Source organism: Panthera pardus, unplaced genomic scaffold, assembly GCF_024362965.1.
Source record: "Panthera pardus isolate Hobbes unplaced genomic scaffold, ASM2436296v1 HiC_scaffold_4, whole genome shotgun sequence".
In the NCBI taxonomy this organism is placed as follows: Eukaryota; Metazoa; Chordata; class Mammalia; order Carnivora; family Felidae; genus Panthera; species Panthera pardus.
In genome coordinates, this window is record NW_026526969.1 from 7,419,566 (window position 1) to 7,439,318 (window position 19,753).

A 19,753-nucleotide genomic window follows, 5' to 3' on the forward strand; every position below is an offset into this window, starting at 1 on the left:
CCCAGGCTTTAACCACATACACGTGGCCCCGTAGTGTCACCCACCACCCTGTCCTCCAAAAGGGTCCTGGGGTGGGGTGGCTGCTGCAGCCCAAAGGAGGTTACAACAAAGTGCCTGGCCATGTACCCCCGCACCCTCAGGGTCTCTCAGGCAGGGAATGAGGTCCCGTTTGGGTGAAAACGACATCCCCTTTTCCCCTCACCCCCGCCCAGAACAGTTAAGTAGCAATCCCTCGTCCAAACTTTCCCAGGATGGCCCAGAAGGGCGGGTTACAGCCTCAGGGCATCGTCACCCTCCTTGCCTTCCATTCCTCCCTACCTACTTAGCCTGGTGTGGCCTGGCTTGCAGGCCGGTGCCTCCACTTCCTCACCCCAGGGGCCCAAAGCTCCAGGAGGAAACAGCCCCTCCCAGGAAGTGGTGTGGAAGCTCCGGGTTTCCTTGGGGGCTCCTCCGCTGCTGAGGCTTCGGTAGCTTATGGGAGACCCAGGCCCTTGGTTCAGCCAGCTCAGGCAGGGCCTTTAAACAGTAGTAGGGGCGCCTGGGTGGCTCAGTTAAACCTCCGACCTTTAAGTTTCCGACTTTGGCTAGGGTCATGAGCTCCGGTCTCCTGAGTTCAAGCCCCACGTGGGGCCCTCTGCTGTCAGCACAGAGCCACTTTGAATCCTGTCCCCCTACCCCTCTCTCAAAAATAAACATTAAAAAAAAAAAAAAAAAGATTAAATTGGCTTTGGGATAAAACCAAAAACCCCTAAACCGTAGTCTGCCGAATACCAACCAATCAAAACGGACTCCTACACTTGCCCCTCCAAGCTCTTCTCTCCCCCTTGGATACACCTGTCCCCAGCCCTTACCCGCTGTCTGGCTAACAAGAAGCTCATTAGGCCACAAGCCCCCTTGGCCAGCCAGGGACGGCACAGCCGGGGGCCCGTGGCAGGCGGCCTTGGCGTGGGCTTCACAACCCACTGGCCCGGGGACCGGGAGCCCGTGAGGCGTCTTCCGCCCCCTGCCGGCCACAGCTGCCCACTGCGCCCTGGCTCCACCCTCCGTTCGAGGGCCTCGCTGGGTACCCCGAGGGCACATCTCCAAAGAAGGATCAAGGGGCACGGGGAAGCGGAGAGGGGCACATTGCCGCTTAGCCCGGTGAGGCCCTCTCAGCACCAGCAGAGCAGCTCCCAGCACCGCGAGTGGGGGCCGAAGCGCGCCCACAGGGGAACGAGCACACGGAGCCGACTCCGGGTTTACGCATGCGCAGAACCTCCACCCCTCCCCCCCCCCCCCGCCTTCGGTCCCACGGGCTTTTCTCGTGCCTGCGGTACATCCTCCGGGCCGATAGGGGGCAATCAGCCGGTCTTCACACGGGTTCGACCTGGCCGGAGTAACCCGGAAGCAGCCTCTAACCCGGAAGAGGTGGTGTTGTAGGATTCAGCCGGCGGCGGTGGTGGCGGCTGCGACGCTAGGATGAACGCCCCTCCCGCCTTCGAGTCGTTCTTGCTCTTCGAGGGCGAGAAGAAGTAAGTGGAGGCGGGGCGGGCCGGGGGTCGCGGGCAGAGTCTGGGGCTCCTCCGGCTCGTCCACTGCCGGGAGGACGGAAGCACCTTTTACTGGGCGTCCCGTCCGCTTCGCCCTGCGTACGCCAAACTTGAGACTGCCCTGCCGGGCGGTGGTGAATGAATGTCTCCATTCTGCAGAGGAGGAAACTGAGGCTCAGAGAGGCTGAGTAACTGCCCCGGCACACAGGAAGTGGCGGTCTGTATCGGAACTCAGAGTACCTGATGCCAGAGTGCTTTTCCTCTGGGATCCGACAGCCTCCCCATTTCTCTTCCTGGCCGCCGCTTTCATCCTCCTGATGCAGCCAGAGTGATGACTCCTAGGCTCTAGTCCGATCTTCACTCGCCCGTGGGGAACCCTGGGTGACCCCTTGCCTGCAGGGGGAAGGAGAAGGGTGTCTCGTGGTCTCAGACTGGACTTGGCTCCTGGATCCCCCACTTAACGTCTCCATACCTTTGGGCAAGTGACTTGATCTGCTTGAAGCCTCCTCTGGAAAATGGGCTTCTTGCTGTATTCAATCACAGGATTTTCTCTTAGGGGAGCTTAACGAGGTAATTTACGGAAAGCCAATTAAGCATCGCTTTTCCTTCTCTTAACAGCCTGGCATGCAGGGAGGGCTCTGTGGTCTAGCCCTTACCAGCCACTTAGTCTCCCTTGGGAGCAGGGTTTGTCGACTGGGGCCCATTTTGCCCCCCAGGGGGGCTTTGACAGTGTCTGCATTTTTCGTTGTCATGAAGGGGTGCTCCTGGCAGTTAGTGAGTAGGGACCAGGGATACCGGTCGTGTCCTGCGGTGTACAAGACAGCCCCCGACAAAAACGAACTATCCGCCCTTAAATGCCAGTGGTGCCAAGGTGGAGGAACTCTGCTTTAGGAACAAGGAACAGTCCAGAGTAGGCGAGGGTCCCGGCAGAATCAGGGCGTAGCCACCCTGCGCTGAGTCAGAGGTCTTTATGGTTGAAGAGATTGAGGAAGGCTTCCAGGAGGAGGTAGGACTTGAGCCAGCGTTGAAGGGCAGGGTTTAGACTCGGGGGAGGAGAGACCCTGTTCCCCATCAGTTGCTCTCGTCTCTTCCTAGGATTACCATTAACAAGGACACCAAGGTACCCAATGCCTGTTTGTTCACCATCAACAAAGAAGACCACACGCTAGGAAACATCATTAAATCGTAAGTTCCAAGTCAAAGGCTCTTGGGCAGTGTTTAGGGGGCTCTCTGAGGCAGAGCAGAAATTCCAGATTTCCTGGTCTTTCTGAGCTACTGGAAGATCTGGGTGCTTGTTCTGGCAGCTCACACGTAAACGTGCATTTTCTGCAGAAGGACACTGACCCGTGTCGGTTCACGTAGCCATGTTTCTGTGTTGGCTCGTCTAGCTGAGGAAAGGAAGCGAACGTGCAGTGAGCCAGAGGAAAGCAGACCTACTTGTGTTTTGGGGCTGGGCACGGAGCAGCAGTCAGGATTAGTGCCCCCCCACCCCGGCCACCGCGGTTTGTCACGGTGACCTCAGTAACACCTGGCGTGCAAAGATAACACGTGCCAGAGACTGTAACGTACAGAGTAAAGGAAAGAGGTGGGAGAGAGGCTGTGGTGATCTGGCGCCCCTGTGGACAGAGCGCGGATATTGGTTGGTGGGTGTTTGTTTACGCCAGTGAGATCCCGGCCAGGTGCGATTGCTGTTCTGGCCCAAGGATTTGTTTCACTGCTGAAAAACACTATCGGTGAGGCCGGGTCTTTCCAAGGTTTGAGGCCGTGGGCAGGAGCCTGCCCGGTCTCCCGGCTGAAAGGAGGAGGTGGACTCGGCCGCCTGTCTTCTCTCTGGCCGAGTCCTGCCCTGAGCCGGGTGGTGGTGCTCAGGCCCTCCTGGGGCCTCGCCGCTCCCGTGCAAGGCGAGGCACGTCCCCCGGGCTTCAGTTCGCTTCGCCACAGCCTTGCAGAACGGGGCCCTCTGTGTGTGGGCAGCAGCTGCCAGCCCGTGTTGCCCAGAGGACTTCGATTTCTCCCCCTGCTGCCTTTACTGCTCTCATCGGGCTGGAAGCCGGGCTTTGTATTTTGTGTTCTGGTTTACTGAATCCTGGCTGCCTGGGGAGGGCTCTTTTGACTTCCCCTGAGGGAAGTTTTCTGGAAATCCTGCTTACCACGTGGAATTCCCACAGAGGTGTTTATGAGAGGCTTCCCCGTGTGGTCTATCTTCGAAGCGTTTTCTTTCAGGATTTTTTTGGGGAAATCAAGAGCAGGGAGCCACCTGGGGTCAGCCCCCGGCGGTATTTGCTTATAGGTTTCAACCCAATGGGAAGATTCCTTGGTTATAGGCCTGGTAATCCCCAGGGGTGCTAGGCTCAGCCTCCTTGCGTCACACTGGCCATCTGTGTGTCCCAGACAGCTGCTGAAGGACCCCCAGGTGCTGTTTGCGGGCTACAAAGTCCCCCACCCCTTGGAGCACAAGATCATCATCCGGGTGCAGACCACACCGGACTACAGCCCCCAGGAGGCCTTCACCAATGCCATCACAGACCTCATCAGCGAGCTCTCGCTGCTGGAAGAGCGATTCCGGGTGAGCAGCCAGCTGTGCAGGGGAGCGGGGATGTTCTCGTGCCCACATCCGGCGCAACCATTGGGGGCAGGTGGTGACAGAGCAGGGATGTGACTATAGTCTCGAGCAAGTGCGGACTAAGGGGTTATGGAGTTGAGGTCTGGAGCCTGCTGTCTGCACGCACGGGTGGGACCTTACTGAGGGCTCCAGGCTTTCCTTGGGTGTTCTTATGGCCCCTTGGGGCTCCTCCCCCAAGTCTTCTCTGTGGTGCCGGCTACTCTGGTTTGTAAGGCCTGGCTGCTTCCAGGGCATTTCTGGAGGGGGCAGCTCATCCTGGGGTGGGGGTCCCATAGTTAGGGGGGATGGCCACACCTGTCCCTGCAGGGGGGGGGGGGCTCAAAGTCTAGACCCAAGATAGAGCGGGAAAGATCCACGGCTTGTCAGATTTTAACATCTGTGTCATCTGCACCTTGCACAGATGGGGTGGGGCCGCTGCTGACTGCCCGGCTCCCAGGAGGGGCCAGGGTGGCGGTTCCCTGGCAGACCTCTGTCAGGGACCCTGGGGTTGTGTTCCCGGCACCCAGCCCCGGGCCTCTCCGGCTGAGTGCGCTGCTGCCCCTCTCTGCTCAGGTGGCCATCAAAGACAAGCAAGAAGGCATCGAATAGAAAGCTGGAGGGGTCTTGCTTGGCACCTGCACTGGAACCTTCTCCAGGCCCCAAGTAGAGAGCTGCTTCCCCAGCTTCGGGGACATCCTGGTGAGCCCCTCCCTCCAGAGCCAACGTGTATGTACAGAGTCTGTTTTACCTTCCAAATAAAAGTGTGGCAGGAAGAGACCTGGATGTGGGCTAAAGCAAGGCGACCACACAGCACGTGGATTGCGAGGCTCCACGGAGGTAGACTCTTGCGCGGTTACTCTGGGGCTGTGTTTCAGAGTGGAAGACTCAGTGTTGTCTGAGAAGGTGGCGCGATCCCTCATTCTAGACCAACAGCTGCAAAGCTGGGGGGCGGCCAGGGAGGCAGTGCTTGCAGGAGACCCTCAGCTGCCAGGTCCGCCTGCCCGTCTCAGACTAGGAATGCCAGACGGGGCCACAAACCGCTCTCCAGTCTTCTCTTAAACAGTAGAGACTTTAATAAAAACATTCGCCGATAAAAAGCTCCCTGTCATTAGCCCCAAAGCTGAATAAGTTAAGCTGTGTCCCTGGTGCTCCGCGACAGGCAGGAGGCCCTGCTCTGGCTACGGTCTCTTCCAGATGACCACGATATTGGAGTCTGTCAGAGCGGTGAGGTAGGTAAAGGTGGGGTTGGCCACCACTGTGTTCACCATGGTCTTGGTCACCATCTGGCCGAGGGCCCAGGGCTGGGGCCACTTAAGGATCTGGGGGGAAGAGAGGGGGGCTGGGCTCCCGCTTCCTACACGGCAGTCCCGGCGGCAGGAGAGGGACACGCGGTGCCTACCTGCGTCGGGGCCTGCGGAGCTGCCGGCAGTGGAGGCTGCTGGGTCAGGATGTGCCTGACATCGTAGACCCACACGTTGCCCTCCTCGTCTCCACACAGCACGATGCCCTCATCTGCCAGGACACACACGTTGAGATCGAAGGTGGGGCAGAGCTCCGGGAGGTGGAGGGCGGGATGGGGCAGCAGGGTGGGGGGGCTCACCAGGACAGGTGCTGAGCGAGAAGTAGGCCAGCTTGGTGGGTGACCACTGCAGCCGAGCCAGGACCACCACCGCTAGTGTGGACTGCTTGCCTCGGCCCACCCACGTCTGGCTCCAGCTCCACAGGCAGATGGTGCCCAGGCTGTTCCCCTTGGAGGCTGCGGGCGAGAACTGGGGTTGGGGGGGGGCCCTCTCCACAAACACTTCTGTTGCATAGCGGGGACCCCTCAGGAGCCCCTAAACCCCAGCCCGGGGAGGGGCGCCTGAGTGGCTCAGTCGGTTAAGCATCCGACTCTTAATCTCAGCCTAGGTCACGATCTCGCAGTTGGGGAGTTTGAGCCCCACGTCGGGCTCTGCACTGATGGTGCAGTGCCTGCCTGGGATTCTGTCTCTCCTCTCTGCCCCTCTCCCACTTGTGCTCTCTCTCAAAATAAAAAAATTTTAAACCAAAAAACCCAGCCCAGGGAGAAGCGACCCACAAAGGCCCTACCAGGGCCTATCCTTGGTTCTCAGGAAGCCAGGCTGTCCCTGAGCAGGGCTCACTCACCCACGACATCCTCATTCACAAACGCCAGCCCGTCCACTCTCCGCCCTGGTGCCTCCGAGCCCTCGGAGAAGACAAACTCCACCTCACACACCCTGCGGGGCAGCAGCAGATGCCGGTCAGCTACCCCTGCACGGACAGGAGCCGTGTGCCTCTAGACGTGCCCTCTGCCCCAACTAGGAGATGCGACAAGATCTGTCCCAGGCCCTGGAGGGGTTCGGCTTTGCCCTGGAAGGGGAGCCAGCACCTCTGGGGACACAGCCACAGGTGGTGGGAACTCAGGAGCAGGAGGGGCTGGTTCTCCCACCCCGTCCTGGGGGGCGGGGCCGGGAAAGGTCTGGAGGCAGGGGTGAGGCAGGCAGTTCTGGGCCAGTGCCAGGAGCCAGAAGGTGGTGGGAAGTGGCTGCTGCACTTTTCCAAGCTGAGAAGTGTATGGGGTCGACGCTGCTTGGAAAGGCCGCCCGGCAGCTGCCCACGGTCCCGTGCCACCTGGAGCCAGATAGGCGGCTGAGGAGCAGCAGACCCATCTGAGGCGTGGGCCACCACAGGGCTTGGACCCCAGACAGATGTGGGTGGGCAAAGGGTAGGGGGCAGGCCCAGGGCTTAACCAGGTGTGGCACAGGGCCACCACAGGCACTGGGCTGGACAACTGCTCCAGCCCGTGCTGAAGCTTCTGGGATTTGCCTCCATGTAGCAGCTGCCTCACTCCTGTCACCCACCTCTAAGGTTCTTCCCAGGCCATCGACTGCATTTAGGACAAAATTCACAATCTTACCGGGGCCGACGGCCAGTGGCCCCAGCCCGAGCAACCTCACCACCTCCTGTGCCATCTCCTCCAGCTTCCCAAGCTGGGCCAGACCTCCCAGGTCAGCCAGCTGTCCCCACCCTGTGCACAGACTGCTGCCTCTGTGTGAGCACCTCCCCGCTCTGCCTGACTCCCTGCTAGGCTCACATGGTACCTTAGTCTTCCTTTGCACCTGACCTCACACCTTGGGGGTAACGGGCCATCTTTTTTAATGCCCGTTTCCGCCACAAGGCTGTGGGCCCCGCAAGGGCAGGGATGCTATGCTGAGCTCAGTCTCTGGCCTACCGGGTGGTACAGATGAGCCCCGCGCCTCCCCATTGCCCTCGAAGGTGAGGTGATCACAGCTCAGAGAAGTGACCCGGCCCAGTCCCCCCCACCCACAGAACACCAGGGAAGGAATGGGTCATGAGGCTTTCCTCGAGAGACTGGCAGGAGGTGAGGACAGACCAGACTTGGGAAGAGGCCCCCGAAAACAGCCTCTGGCTGCCCAGAACGGGGCACAGCTTGGGCACCACCCCCGGCAGACCCACTCAGGGTCAGACGTCTGGACTGGCCGCGGCCAGGCTTTTGAGGCCTCCCGGGCCGGCCTCACCTCCTCTTCTGAGGCTGGTCCAGCCGCACGTCCCAGCAGCAGCAGCCACCCTCGCAGCCAGCCAGCAGGTAGGCCTCCGGGCAGGACGCCACAGGGCAGAGGCGCAGCGGGATGGAGGCCGCATCGAGTGTGAGCAGCTGGCTGCTGGCAGGTGGGGAAGAGTGTGAGGCCGCGGCCGTGTCGGCGCCCCGCCCCCCTCCACCCCGCCCCTCAGCGTCATCACCTGGCCTGGAATTCATAATCGTGGTTGGGCACCCCGACGTCCCAGAGGATGATCCGCTTGTCGTAAGAGGCCGCTGGGCAGGAGATGGGAAGGGGAGAGGCGGCTCTGAGGAGGCCCTGCTCCCTCCCGCGGGCTCCATTCCAGGCTGAGGCCGTGGTCGCAAGGCCAGCCTGAGGCAGGCCGGGCCACAGCTGGGCCACGGAGGGCTCGCGTGCCTACGCTGCCTACCTCGCCCTAATCTAACGTGCCCCAAGGCAGGCAGCCATCTTCTTAGGCCTCTGCTCACACATCACCCTTGTCTGGCTTACCACTCTTGGGGGGCAGGGGTGTCCACCCAGGTCACAGAGCGGCCCAGCCTGTGGGAAAGCTTCAAGGCCGTGGAGCAGCTGGGGGCAAAGCCAGGATCTGACGCCCTGTCAGTCGTCCACAAAGCCACGCTGTTTCTACTACGGCCAGAGCAGAGCGTGGCGCCAGCCATGAAGCCCGCCAGCCGCAGGAGCTCCCTACCGTGCTGGGGAGGGCGCACTGAGGCGTCTGGGTGCTGGGGACACCTCAGGGGTGTGGGAGAGGGTCTTACTGAAGAGGTGGGTCTCGTGGGTGGGGCTGAAGCAGAGGGTGGCGATGGCCTTCTTGTGGGCCCGGATGACTCCGCAGCAGAACCCAGCACGCACGTGCAGCAGCCGGACCAGGCCCCGCAGGCCTGCAGCCGCCAGCACACTCCAGCGCTTCTTGTGGCCTGCCTGCGTGACCACTGTCAGGGCTGTCCAGGCCACCGAGAAGAACTCCTGTGGGGGGGAGGGGGGGGGAGGGAGAGGGCATCACTAAGGGGCAGGGCTACGTGCGCACAGTGCCTGCAAGGTCAGGCCTGCGGTACTGAAGCCCGGCAGAACAGAGTCACCGAGCGAGCGGGTGGCCGAGCCCGGGCCCCCAACCCCGGCACTCTGCCCACAGTCCCGCACGAGCAGGGCCCCGGCACTCACCTCGCCAGGCGCCTTGTACTTGTGCAGTACGATGCCCGTCTGGCAGTCTATCACACACACGGCCTCCCCGCCACACGTGGCCACGGTCTGTGATGTGGCCCCTGCCTGCCCTGTTGTGAGGGGTCAGCCTAAGTAAAAGCGTTTCCTGTGAGGTTTGCCCCAGCAGCTCCTTCCTGGCCTTGACGACACTTCATGAGCTGTCTCTCGCAGGTCCCCCATCCACCGAGGCGGCCCCCTGACCAGAAAGCTTGTTCCTGCTCGTTCCCTTGGCTGTCACCCTGGCCCTGCCTGCCCCACAAGGATGTACCCTCCTCCCAGGCCGGCTCGAAGGCGCAGGCCCAGAGCTGGGTCTCCAGGTCCCGAGGGCTGTTGTTCTTGCTGTGACATTGCAGAAAGTGCAGGGGCTCCAGGTCCAGGGCAGGCTGTGGGGGCAGAGGTGGGGTTCACAGCTGCCCCAGCCCTCACTCCCTGCCAGCTGCCCAGCTGCTTCCTGGCCCCTGCGAGCTTACCTGGCTGCCATCGGAGCCCATGGGGCTGCCCTTCACGTGGGCCGGTGGGGAGGGGCATCCCCGCTTGCTGGGAGACAAGCTGAGTGAGACGTCACCCGACCGTTTCAAGGCCATCGGTCTGGCCTGTGGAGGGGGTCAAGGCTGGGCTGAGAAGAGCCTGGTGACCATGGGCCCATCTGCCCAGGGCTTCCTTCCTCTGCATCACTCTCCCATGGGCGTAGAAAGCCAGGGTTGGCCCAAGGTCAGCTTGAACTCGCCCAGCCATCAGAGGCCATCTCCTGGGCTCATTTCCAGGACCCCTCCCCTTCCCTCCTCTAGTCTCCCTAGGCGGGAAAGGCCAAGACAGGCCTGTGGAGCCTTGAGAGCTGCATGATACACCTACCCTGGGCTCCTGGGCGGCTGTGGCTTTTGAAGGCCTCTCCGGGATGCCGGTCTCATGCACCTGGGTCCCACCAGAGGCCACCAGCGCCTCAGAAATCATCTGCACCTATGTGGGGCCGGGACATCAGGAAGCTGGGTACATGCAGTCCTAGGGGCCCCCAGCCCCTCCCCAACTGCTGGGACAAACAGCCTGTGCTTCCCATGCAACCATTAAGTCAGCCTTCCCTGACCCATGCCACTCTCCCATAAATCCTTATGGCCAGAGGCTTCCAGGGCAGTTGAAGGCATGGGAGCCATAGAGGATCTGGGAGAACCAACTCCCAGCACAGCAGGGTGAGGCCATACCCGCCACTGGGTGAACTCGCTGAGGGACTCAGGCCCATAGCGGACGTTCCTGACTGCGGACTTCACAAAGTCAGCCTGGGCCTTCTCTGCCTCCTCCTCTGGGCTCCGTGTGGCCATGAACTTCTCCCAGTGAGCGGTGACCTGCCACCAGAGGGACCAGATTCAAGCCCACCCCAGATCTCCTGGACCCTCCGTGGAACCTCTGCATCCAATCTTCTGGCCCCAAGTGTCTCCACCTCACTGTCTCCTGGAAGTCTCCCTGAACCACAGCCTTCTTAGCTGCAGCATACGCAGTCCTAAACAACCCACACGTGAGCAACAGCCCCAAGGAGAAGCTGGCCCAGAGTAAGGTTACTTGAAAGTGTCTTAGCCTCCCTGGCCGGGCCCCACCCCCACACCTGGAGAGCCAGACCTCTCAGGACGAGAGACCAAGCACCACAGCCAGGCTCAGAGCAACATGTCAGGCTAGGACCTAAAGGCCACTCAGTATCAGGGCAGAGCACTCCCGTGACCCTCACTCGGGGTCCCCCCAGTGTTGCTCATTCCTCAAGGTCCCCAAGCGTTTCCAAACACCAGAGAAGCCTGCTGGCTCCCTTACCCTGCTGGTCAGCTCCCGGTTTAGGTTCTCCACCTGAGAGGAAGTGGAGGAAGCATCCTTGCCATTGACCTTACGGAGCTTGGGCAGGAGAAAGGAGACTTTCAGGTTGTCACTGACCTGGGGGATGAGGGAGAGTGGCTCAGTGTCCACCTGTGGCTCAGCCCAAGCGTGCCGGTCCTGGGTACGTGGCAGGTGGGGGAGGGGGTACCCTACTTACAGTCAGGAAGGGGTTGCCTTCCAGGCTCAGCTCCTCAAGCTGCGGGAACTGACACAAGGCAGTGACATCTCCCAGCTGGTTGTTGGCGCAGCGGAGGATGCGCAGGTGGGATAGGCCCAGATTGGCGGGCAGCGTCTCCAGCTGGTTGTTGGAAAGGTCCAGCTCTTGCAGCTGCGTCAAGCGGCTCAGGAGCTTGGGGTCCAAGTGCTCCGAGAGCAGCTTCAGGCCAGACAAGCTGGGTGGGGGCAGACAGGGAGGGCTGAGGGGAGGGGAGGGGGAGAGGAGGGGAGGGGGAGAGGAGGGGAGGGGGAGAGGAGGGGAGAGGAGGGGAGGGGAGGGGAGGGGAGGGGAGGGGAGGGGAGGGGAGGACCCCCCCCCCCCCCCCCCCGCCCAGTCTAGGGTGCCTCCGAAGCCTTTTCCAGCAGAGGATCACCTTCATGCACAGCTTTTCCTCCTTAAAATCTAGTAACTACTTTACAACTGAGTACAGCTGGCACCTCCAGAACGCTTTCCCTCATCCTCTATGGGAACTCCTCTGTGCTGCCCTGGGCCTCGGGAATTAGCTCAACAGGTTGCTCAATACCCTTTCTGCAGGACTGTCTCCCCCTAAGCCCGGGCCCCCTTCAGGGAAAAGGCCACTCAGGGCCCAGCCGGCCCCTCTCATAACGGCAGCCCTGAGTTTGGCCCGAGTGATCAGCCTCCGCCTAACCGACAAGGCGATAACGGGGCCAGGGAGGGAGTGGGCATGGGTCGCAGACTTTCTTCACTCCCAGCGGGCGACGCAGGCCCGGGTGGCGGGCTGTGTGTCCCCCGCGCCCCACCCCCCCCGGCGGACCCCCGTCGCCCCCGGCCCGCCTCTTACTCCAAGCTCCGGATTTTCCCCAGCCGGTCGCTCTTGGGACGCCCCCGCTGCATGAGCAGCCGCGCCGAGAGGGGGCCCATGGCGAGGAGACGCGACCCGCGCTGGCCGGTCGGCGGCACCGGCGTCGGGCCGAGTCCGTGCCTCCTGGAGACCGAAGTTAACGTCCGCGGCTGGCGGAGCTCTGGAGGCGGCGCCGCGCGAGCCCGTCGCTGGCGACGACCGGAAGGAAGCGGCCCGGCGGACCTCGTGCCCCGCGGGCTGACTACGACTCCCAGCGGCCCCCGCGGCCCCGCGCCTGCGCTTTGGCCGCCAGGACGCGGCGATGGCGGCTGCGGCGGTGGCGGCCCCCGAAGTCCTCCGGGAATGCGGCTGCAAGGGCATCCGGACCTGTCTGATCTGCGAGCGGCAGCGCGGAGGTGACCCGCCCTGGCAGCACCCCCCGCAGGTGAGGGTTGGGGGAGGGGCCGTGCCATAACTCCCTTCTTCAGATAGGGAAACTGAGGCCCAAACTGGCTACGAAGATGGGCCCCGGTTCAACCCGTGTCAGAGACCCTCGCCGTGGGGGCGTTGCAGGATCAGATGAGTGCTTTGAGGGGGGTTTGGATTGGGGAAGGGACTGGAGTGGGTGCCATCTGACTGCAACTCCCCTCTGAGCCCTGGGGGTGGGGGGGTAGTGTGACAGCGGACCTCCACGTAACCCCCGTGGGGCCAGGAGCTTCACGGAGTGGGGAGACGAACCGTAAAGAGGAAAGGATGCCGAAAACCAGGCAAGGCGAAGGTCCTAGAAACCGTTGGGCAGAAGTGGGCAAGGAGGAAATTAATTCCAGTTAATTAATGAAAAAGTACTTAGAACCTTTGAGGTGGGCGAGGACATTTCCACTGGGGGAGCTGCTTAGATAAAGGCCTGGGGTAGGTGCGTGTGTTTGGAAGGAGGGTGATGCTTGGGGGGATGGTCAGTGGGGCCTGATCACAGAGGGCTCTGTGTGTGGCTGCTGGATAGCCTGGATTTGTCCCGAGGGCCATGGAGAGCTGCTGAGGGTTTTAAAGGAAGTTAACACGTGAGTTTTAGAAAGATCCTGGGAGGGGGAGGGGGGGGATAGGAAAGTATGGACCCTGGGAAGCCAAGGAAGAAACTGTCACAGTGTCCCTGGCAAAAGCTTGGAAGGTTCAGTGGGAAACAGTATGGTGATTCCTCAGTAAATTAAGAGTAGAATTACTGTATGATCTAGCAATTCTGGGTAGACACCCAAAAGAATTGAAAGCAGACACTTGAAGAGAGATTTGTACACCCGCACTCACAGCAGCCTCATTCCCAGTAGCTAAAAAGTGGAAGCGATGTAAGCATCCATCAGTGGATGAGTGGATAAACAAAATGTGACACAATACGTACAGTAGAATATTATGCACCTTAAAAGGGAAGGGCATTCTGACACAACATGAATGAATCCTGAGGTCATTATACTGACTGAAATGTCAGTCACAAAAGGGTAAATGCTGTAGGATTCCACTTACATGAGGTTCAGAGAGTAATCAGATTCTTAGAGTCAGAAAGTGGAATGATGGGTGCCTGGGCCTGGGGGAAAAGAAGGAGTTGTGGTTTAATGGGTGCAGAGGTTTGCTTTTACGTGATGAAAAAATGCTGGAGATGGGTGCACAACGTGAAGGTTTGGTGGTGAAGGCGGTGAAAACGTTTTATATATATATATATACGTATGTATATATGTGTATATATTTATATATATACACATATATACTTACATGTGTACATATACGTACATGTGCATGTGTACATATATATACTTTTTTTTTTTTCTTACCGCAATTAAAGCGTGAAAAGTGCCAAAAGTCTGAACTTTGCCTGTGACCATGGGTGTGGAGACACAGGGCACTGTGGGGTAGCACCTGCTCAACTTGATGTCTGTGGGATGAGCAGAAGGTCCAGGATGGCTCCCTAACTGTAACGTGTCCGTGTGAAGTGCTAGAAGACAGAGGACAATGGGGTGGGTAGCAACGGCCATGAAATGCAAAAGGGGAGGGAGCAGAATTAATTGGGCAGGGAGGGCTTCGTGCTGCCACACCGCTGGGACAGAGTCATGGCCAACCCAGCTGGGAGCTCCGGAGCAGACTTGACTGGTAGAGGAGTCCCATGTTGGGTATGAAAAGCCAGACCTGCGCTGAGTCATTGGCCGGGGGCTGTCTGGGACCAGGATGGCCTCTGGCCGAAACCTGGGGCAGATTCTGAAGGCACTGCAGCAGGAGGGGGTCAGCCGGGCACTCCTCCAGGATGACTGGCAAGTTCTCTCCTTCGAAGGGAGATTGAGGCAGTGCCTGTGCAACCACAGAGGAGGGCCGGGCCCGGAGTCCTCCCCACCTCTCCCTCTAGCTGTCCAACGTGCTCGCCCTCTGAACAGCTCCGGGGTCCTTTCCTTTAGACGCTGGGGAGGGCAGGAGACACCCCACAGTGACGCTAGAACAGTGTGAACTCGCGGGCAGCCTTGGGCTGTGTAGCCTTCAGCCGGTTCCTTAACTTCATTCGTCCTGGGTCACCCCATCTTTAAAACAGAACAGAAAATGGTTACATGGATGCTCTTCCCACCTACAGCTGAGGAATGTGACAAAGGAGAGGGCCCCAGGCAGGGCTTCTGCATCACTGCCTCTCTCAGCCTAGTCTGGACTCCAGCTGCTTCCCAAAGTGGCACCAGGGGAGGGAGAAGCTCTCGGCAGGGGCCGCTCCTAAGAAGGGGCCTCTGGAAGGTGCACACACAGTGAGGAAGGGCTTCGGCGGCTCCAGGTCCCTCGTCTTTCTTTTGCAGAAAACACACCGCTTCATTTACTACTCTGACACTGGCTGGGCCGTGGGGGCTGAGGAGTCTGACTTTGAAGGCTGGGCCTTCCCGTTCCCCGGTGTGACGCTGATAGAGGACTTCGTGACCCGGGAGGAAGAAGCTGAGATGGTACAGCTGATGGACCGGGAGCCTTGGAAGCTCTCCCAGTCTGGACGGAGGAAGCAGGTAGGACGGCCCAGAGCCGGGGACTCCAGGAGGGCCAGGCTGGCTGGTCAGAGAGGAGTCACCCTGCCGGGCCCCTGCACACTCCTTGCCCCGTGCCTTGCTCACCTCCCTCCCAGCGCCTCTCTCGGCAGCCACAACCCGTGACACCCCCTCACCAGGGCCGCTAGGGGGCGGGCTCCTCTGACCTTGGGGCTCTGGCAGCTGGGGCGTGGGTGTGCCGGAGGGAGGGGCAGAGGCGGGCCCAGCCCGCTCCGCTTCCCCAGACGCCCCAGACTCGGTGAGGCGGGGCCGTAAGGCAGACTGGTGCCCAGCTCAGAGGGTTTCTGGAAGGCCGCCGCTCGCCTTCCCCCCGAAGTCCTCTCCCCATCCGTTTTGAGACACTTGGGCCACCGAGTCCTGGGCCTCCTCTTTGTCAGGAATGACAGCCCCTCTTTTCTGCAGCCTTGTCGGCCGGGACCTGAGAGCCATCCATCGGCCGCCTTCTCTCCTTCCCTCCCCCTCCCGTGGGCTTTTCCGTCCCCACTTCGGTGCCCGGCGAGTTATCACACCACTTCCTCTGCTGCTCCTGTGCCCTTTCGTCCCTCGCTATCCTCCTTCCGCTAAACCACAGCCCCCATCAAGTCTGGCTCCTCTCGCTGGGCGCCTCCCAGCCCTGGCTCTCCAACCCTGAGCTGGGCCGTCCTGCTCTGGAGGTCATGCCAACCTCCCCCAAGGTGGCCCTTCTGCGGCTCTCCTTCCAAACCTTCCCTTCCCCCGCCGCCGGCTCTCCACCGAGCCCCCTCTGACTCAGAAGATGCTGGCGGGTGTTGCTCCCCTCGCTCTCGACATTAGTTTTGCCTCAACTGGGTCTTTTCCGCCAGGCTGCCAGTAAGCTCTAGCTCTCTCCTCTGCGGCCCGATTCCTCAGAAGAGTTGTTTATTCCGTCTCCAGCCCCTCTCCTCCTGCTCCGCTTACTGTACTCAGCACTTCCATCCCGGCCTCTGCGCCCTAAACCCTGTGGCCGACTTTCAGGCTCAGTCCTGGGGCCTCTTCTCTTCCAGACGCCCCCTCGCCGGGCTCCATGAGTCACGGCTCTGACACGAGTGTGTGTTTGCGACTCCCACGTTCGTGTCTCTGGCCGGCTTCTCCTATTTGTCAGACCTGCACTGAGCTTTGAGTCTTCATCCCCCCCATGCCCCCCTGTAGTGTCCCCACCTTGGCAAATTCCAGCTTCCATCTGCTCAGGCTGGCAACCGTGGAGCTTTCCAGATTCCTCGCTGTGTCTCATTGGTAATCCCCGTCAGCTCTCTTCCTTCAAACACACTCGGGACCTGAGAACACAGCACCCCTACCACTGCCACCCCCTTAGGTCCCAGCCCCCAGTTCTGTCACTGGGATTCCCACAGGAGCTTCCCTTACCCCTCTTCTGTCACTTTCCACTGGAGAGGAAGGTGACCCCCATTGACGCCCCCTCAGATGGACTCACTGCTCTGCTACAAACCCACCAGGCCTTCCGCCCCAGCCTGGGCTTCCCCTGCTGCTTGGTGCTCCTGGGATGTCCCTACAGCAGCCTGCTCGGTACTCCTGAGAGGCTCCAGCGTCAAGCCCTCCCTTCTAGCCTGCCACCGCCTGGGGGACCCAGCCACTCAGACGTGCCAAAGCCGGCAGGAGAAAGACCTTTCCACCAGACAGTGCCCCCCTCCACTAGAGGGGGACTGCAGGGGGCAGGAGGCGGTGGATAAATGCTCATCCCTTGGGCCACAGGTCTGAGGTGTATTCTAGAAGCCTCCTCCCTAACACTTGTTTTGGGGTTATTTTTTTTAGATAGAACCCACACACTGTAAAACCTGCCCATTTAACACGTACGGTTTGTTTTGGTATATTCATAATATCACACAGCCATCTCCACTGCCTTACTTCTGGAACGTGCCCATCACCCCAGAGGCAACCTGTAACCCATTAGCAGACGCTCCCCGTTCCCCTGTCCCCTGGCAACCGCTAATCTACTTTCTTTCTGGATTTGCCTGTTCTGGATATTTCATGCAAATGGGATTGTGTCACATGTGGCCTTTTGTGTCGGCTCCTCTCACTGACCATAACGTCGGCCTGTGTCGGTGCTACGCTGTTTGCGGCTGGACAGACAGCTCCTCCGTCGTGTGGCTCTGCCACCATTGCTTCGTCCACTTGTCCGATTGCGGACACTGGGTTGTTTCCGCTTTCTGGCCATTGTGCCCTAGTGCCGCTTTGAGTGCCCACGTGGCAAGTGTCTGCGTGGCCGCGTTTTCGGGACTGGGCGTGGAGCTGGGAGTTTTGACTCCTGGGCTGTGTGCTAACTTCTCTCTCGTGGTTCTGATCCCCAGCTTCGATCAGCTTGATGAGGCTGCCTTGGGCTAGCCCGCCTTCCCTCGCCGCTCCTTCTACCCACATCCCGACCCCTTGGTCTCCCGTCCCAAAACACCCTACCTGCATATGGGCCTTCTGTCTTTAGCTCTGCTTTCGGGGGCACGTAGTCTAAGACATCCCCCTGAGCACATCACGTCCTTTTCCTGCTTTATTTTCTCCCTTAGCGTTTACCAACGTCTGAGTGTTGGCTCTTTGTCATTGGTGCAGGCCTCCTGCTGCTGGAGAGCCAGATCCTGACCCACGGAGTCAGGAGTTTTTGCTTGTCTTGGTCACCGCGATCGGATTCTTCAGCCCTGGTCTGTGATAGCCCTTCCTATAAACTCAAGACGCTTCTCTGCTTCTTTTTTGTCCACCCCCTTCAGGACTATGGCCCCAAAGTCAACTTTAGGAAACAGAAGCTAAAGACCGCTGGCTTCAGAGGCCTCCCCAGCTTCAGCCGGGAGGTGGTGCGGAGGATGGGCCTGTACCCCATCCTAGAGGACTTCCGGCCCGTGGAGCAGTGTAACCTGGACTACTGCCCTGAGCGGGGCTCGGCCATCGACCCCCACCTGGACGACGCCTGGCTGTGGGGGGAGCGGCTGGTGAGCCTCAACCTCCTGTCCCCGACCGTGCTGTCCATGTCCCGGGAGGCGCCCGGCAGCCTGCTGCTCTGTCTGGCCCCATCCGGCTTCCCGGAGGCCTTGGTGGAGGGTGTGATGGCTCCCAGCAGGTCCGTCCTGTGCCAGGAGGTGGAGGTGGCCGTCCCCTTGCCCCGCCGCTCTCTGCTCGTGCTCACGGGTGCCGCGCGGCACCAGTGGAAACACGCCATCCACCGCAGACACATCGAGGCCCGCCGCGTGTGCGCCACCTTCAGGGAGCTGTCGGCCGAGTTCCGTCCCGGCGGGAGGCAGCAAGAACTGGGGCAGGAACTCCTGCAGATCTCTCTCTCCTTTCAAGGGAGACCTATGTGAGCCACCTCCCCGGGGCCGGGAGCTGGCGCTGGGCCTGGCCAGGGCGCCGGCTCCAGAGTTGACTGCCTGCCAGGACGGAAGGGCGGGAAGCCCAGCACAAGGGGCTTTCTCCCCAGCCGATTAGCTTTTCAGAGAAGACTGCTCAGCACCCTGACATCACGACAGCGTGAGCCCTGCCCGGGAGCTGGTTGTGATGGGAATGTGCCTCGGGTCAGTCCTGTTTGACCCGCACCGCGGCCACCTGTGTGGCTTGTCACAGTTTGAGGGCAGTGGGATCGTTTGAGCTTAAACACGTTGGTACCACCTGAAACTGTTTTCTCCTTTATCCCTCGCTCTTAATGAAGTTCCCTGATAGCCCATTCTCCAGTCCTTTCATTTGGGAAGCGAGTTGGAGAACAGAATCGACAGAACATTTGAAGTTATGTCCGACTTCAGAGCTGGCGATGGCCTCTGAGCCAGGCTCTGCCCAGGTCATGCTTGACCCCAGGGAGGCGGGCGATGCAATGAGGAGAGGGAAGTCCCCGGAGAGTCTGGTCCCACCTCCCCATCCCATGCTGTTAAAAAGTAGGGGAAGGCACAGTGTAGTTCACTTCCTGGCACTGGTGTTTCATGGGGTGCTCACCTTGGATGCTCAGCCAGCCCTCTTCTGCTTATGAGACAAAATATACTCGCTAGCCACATGCTCAGTGCCAAACTTTGGAACCAGGGCCCCATTATAGCCCAGAAAGGTTCATGGTAGGCACTGGTCTTCAGTCATTTTAGAACCTTCTATCACCTGTCAGGTGGGGGAGTCACTGGCCACCACACTGTGAAGTGGCATTGATCTGGAGACCCATGGAGAGGCTGCTGAGTTTCCAGTGGCTATATGAGCCCGGCTGCAGGGCGGGTGGCTCCCTAAGCTCACTTGGAGCAGGAGAGTAGAGGATAGCTTCTTCCCAAGGTTGTGACCCTCCCAGACCCCGCACTGGGCATTTAGATGTAGGCCTGCCGGTGAGCAACGCAGTAGACTTGCAAGTCGGGGGTGGGGGGGGTCTACCCCATGGGGCCCGTGAGGCCTTTGCCCTGACAGGCTGGGCCTTGGAGCACCGTGTACGCGGAGCCTGCAAGGTGTTCTGCCGAAGAAGGGCTCCACGGGAAACGTACGTCTGGGAAACTGCACACCCAGGCCTGCTGGGGAGAGGCCCGTTAGGGCCGGGAGAGCCACTAAGCAAAGCAGCCCACTTCCCCCAGAATCCCCCAGGGCTTGCCAGACATCTGATGGTGGGCCCTTCCTCCAGCCCTACCGAGCGCACCTTAGGTCCGCCTGGTCCGCACAGTCCGCAGAGCCCGCCTCGGGACGGGCATCGTGTCACGTTCAAACCGGTGACCCTGCATCGGGTTCGTTCTTGAAACTACACCATGAAGCCCATCAGATTCCGTGTGTCCACCTAAGCATCCACTGCTTGCGCCCTCGACTAGGATGGGGCTGGGGATGGCCAGGTTGGGCGGTTCAGCCACTGCCTGAGGGTTAGTAACCCTGTATTTCAGGTGGCCGTCTCTGCAGCCAGCGTGCTCTCAAAACACCACACGTGTGTCGTGCAGACAGTCGTGTCTGTTGCAATGGTCTGACCGTCTCAGGCGACAGG

The 19,753-nt window shown here is 60.4% G+C and overlaps 3 protein-coding genes across 6 annotated transcripts; 2 read left to right on the top strand and 1 right to left on the bottom strand.

Annotated features, from left to right (window-relative positions):
* Positions 1-1,378: 1,378 nt before the first annotated feature.
* POLR2J (RNA polymerase II subunit J) lies at positions 1,379-4,908 on the top strand. Its single transcript, XM_053894080.1, has 4 exons — positions 1,379-1,511; positions 2,625-2,714; positions 3,921-4,095; positions 4,705-4,908. Exons 1-4 carry the CDS (start codon positions 1,459-1,461, stop codon positions 4,738-4,740), a joined length of 354 nt encoding a protein of 117 aa, XP_053750055.1. The 5' UTR covers positions 1,379-1,458; the 3' UTR covers positions 4,741-4,908.
* Positions 2,403-11,986, bottom strand: LRWD1 (leucine rich repeats and WD repeat domain containing 1). 4 transcript variants are annotated; one of them, XM_053894078.1, is made up of 15 exons: positions 11,786-11,986; positions 10,924-11,158; positions 10,707-10,823; positions 10,109-10,249; positions 9,765-9,869; positions 9,383-9,505; positions 9,181-9,295; positions 8,874-8,983; positions 8,471-8,678; positions 7,894-7,966; positions 7,671-7,811; positions 6,277-6,368; positions 5,732-5,887; positions 5,531-5,643; positions 2,403-2,917 (listed from the first exon to the last, which is right to left on the bottom strand). In XM_053894078.1, exons 1-15 carry the CDS (start codon positions 11,863-11,865, stop codon positions 2,708-2,710), a joined length of 2,019 nt encoding a protein of 672 aa, XP_053750053.1. In that variant the 5' UTR covers positions 11,866-11,986; the 3' UTR covers positions 2,403-2,707. The 4 variants fall into 4 exon arrangements, with proteins under 4 accessions (XP_053750053.1, XP_053750052.1, XP_019277154.2 ...); XM_053894077.1 differs by having other exon boundaries at positions 7,671-7,814; XM_019421609.2 differs by lacking the exon at positions 2,403-2,917 and adding an exon at positions 5,182-5,450.
* An 80-nt stretch (positions 11,987-12,066) lies between these two features.
* ALKBH4 (alkB homolog 4, lysine demethylase) lies at positions 12,067-18,438 on the top strand. Its single transcript, XM_019421610.2, has 3 exons — positions 12,067-12,230; positions 14,599-14,796; positions 17,541-18,438. The coding sequence occupies exons 1-3, from the start codon at positions 12,108-12,110 to the stop codon at positions 18,126-18,128; spliced, it is 909 nt and encodes a 302-aa protein (XP_019277155.1). The 5' UTR covers positions 12,067-12,107; the 3' UTR covers positions 18,129-18,438.
* The last annotated feature ends 1,315 nt before the right edge of the window (positions 18,439-19,753 follow it).

Coding starts and splice junctions, on each gene's coding strand:
- POLR2J (XM_053894080.1), top strand. CDS start 1,459: ATGAACGCCCCTCCCGCCTTCGAGTCGTTCTTGCTCTTCGAGGGCGAG. Junction 1,512..2,624: donor CTCTTCGAGGGCGAGAAGAA/GTAAGTGGAGGC, acceptor GTCTCTTCCTAG/GATTACCATTAACAAGGACA. Junction 2,715..3,920: donor CTAGGAAACATCATTAAATC/GTAAGTTCCAAG, acceptor TGTGTGTCCCAG/ACAGCTGCTGAAGGACCCCC.
- LRWD1 (XM_053894077.1), bottom strand. CDS start 11,865: ATGGGCCCCCTCTCGGCGCGGCTGCTCATGCAGCGGGGGCGTCCCAAG. Junction 7,967..8,470: donor CCACGAGACCCACCTCTTCA/GTAAGACCCTCT, acceptor TCTCCTGCCCAG/CGGCCTCTTACGACAAGCGG. Junction 2,918..5,530: donor CTCCGCAGGCCCCGACGCAG/GTAGGCACCGCG, acceptor TCCTTTCCTCAG/CTAGACGAGCCAACACAGAA.
- ALKBH4 (XM_019421610.2), top strand. CDS start 12,108: ATGGCGGCTGCGGCGGTGGCGGCCCCCGAAGTCCTCCGGGAATGCGGC. Junction 12,231..14,598: donor CCTGGCAGCACCCCCCGCAG/GTGAGGGTTGGG, acceptor TTTCTTTTGCAG/AAAACACACCGCTTCATTTA. Junction 14,797..17,540: donor AGTCTGGACGGAGGAAGCAG/GTAGGACGGCCC, acceptor CACCCCCTTCAG/GACTATGGCCCCAAAGTCAA.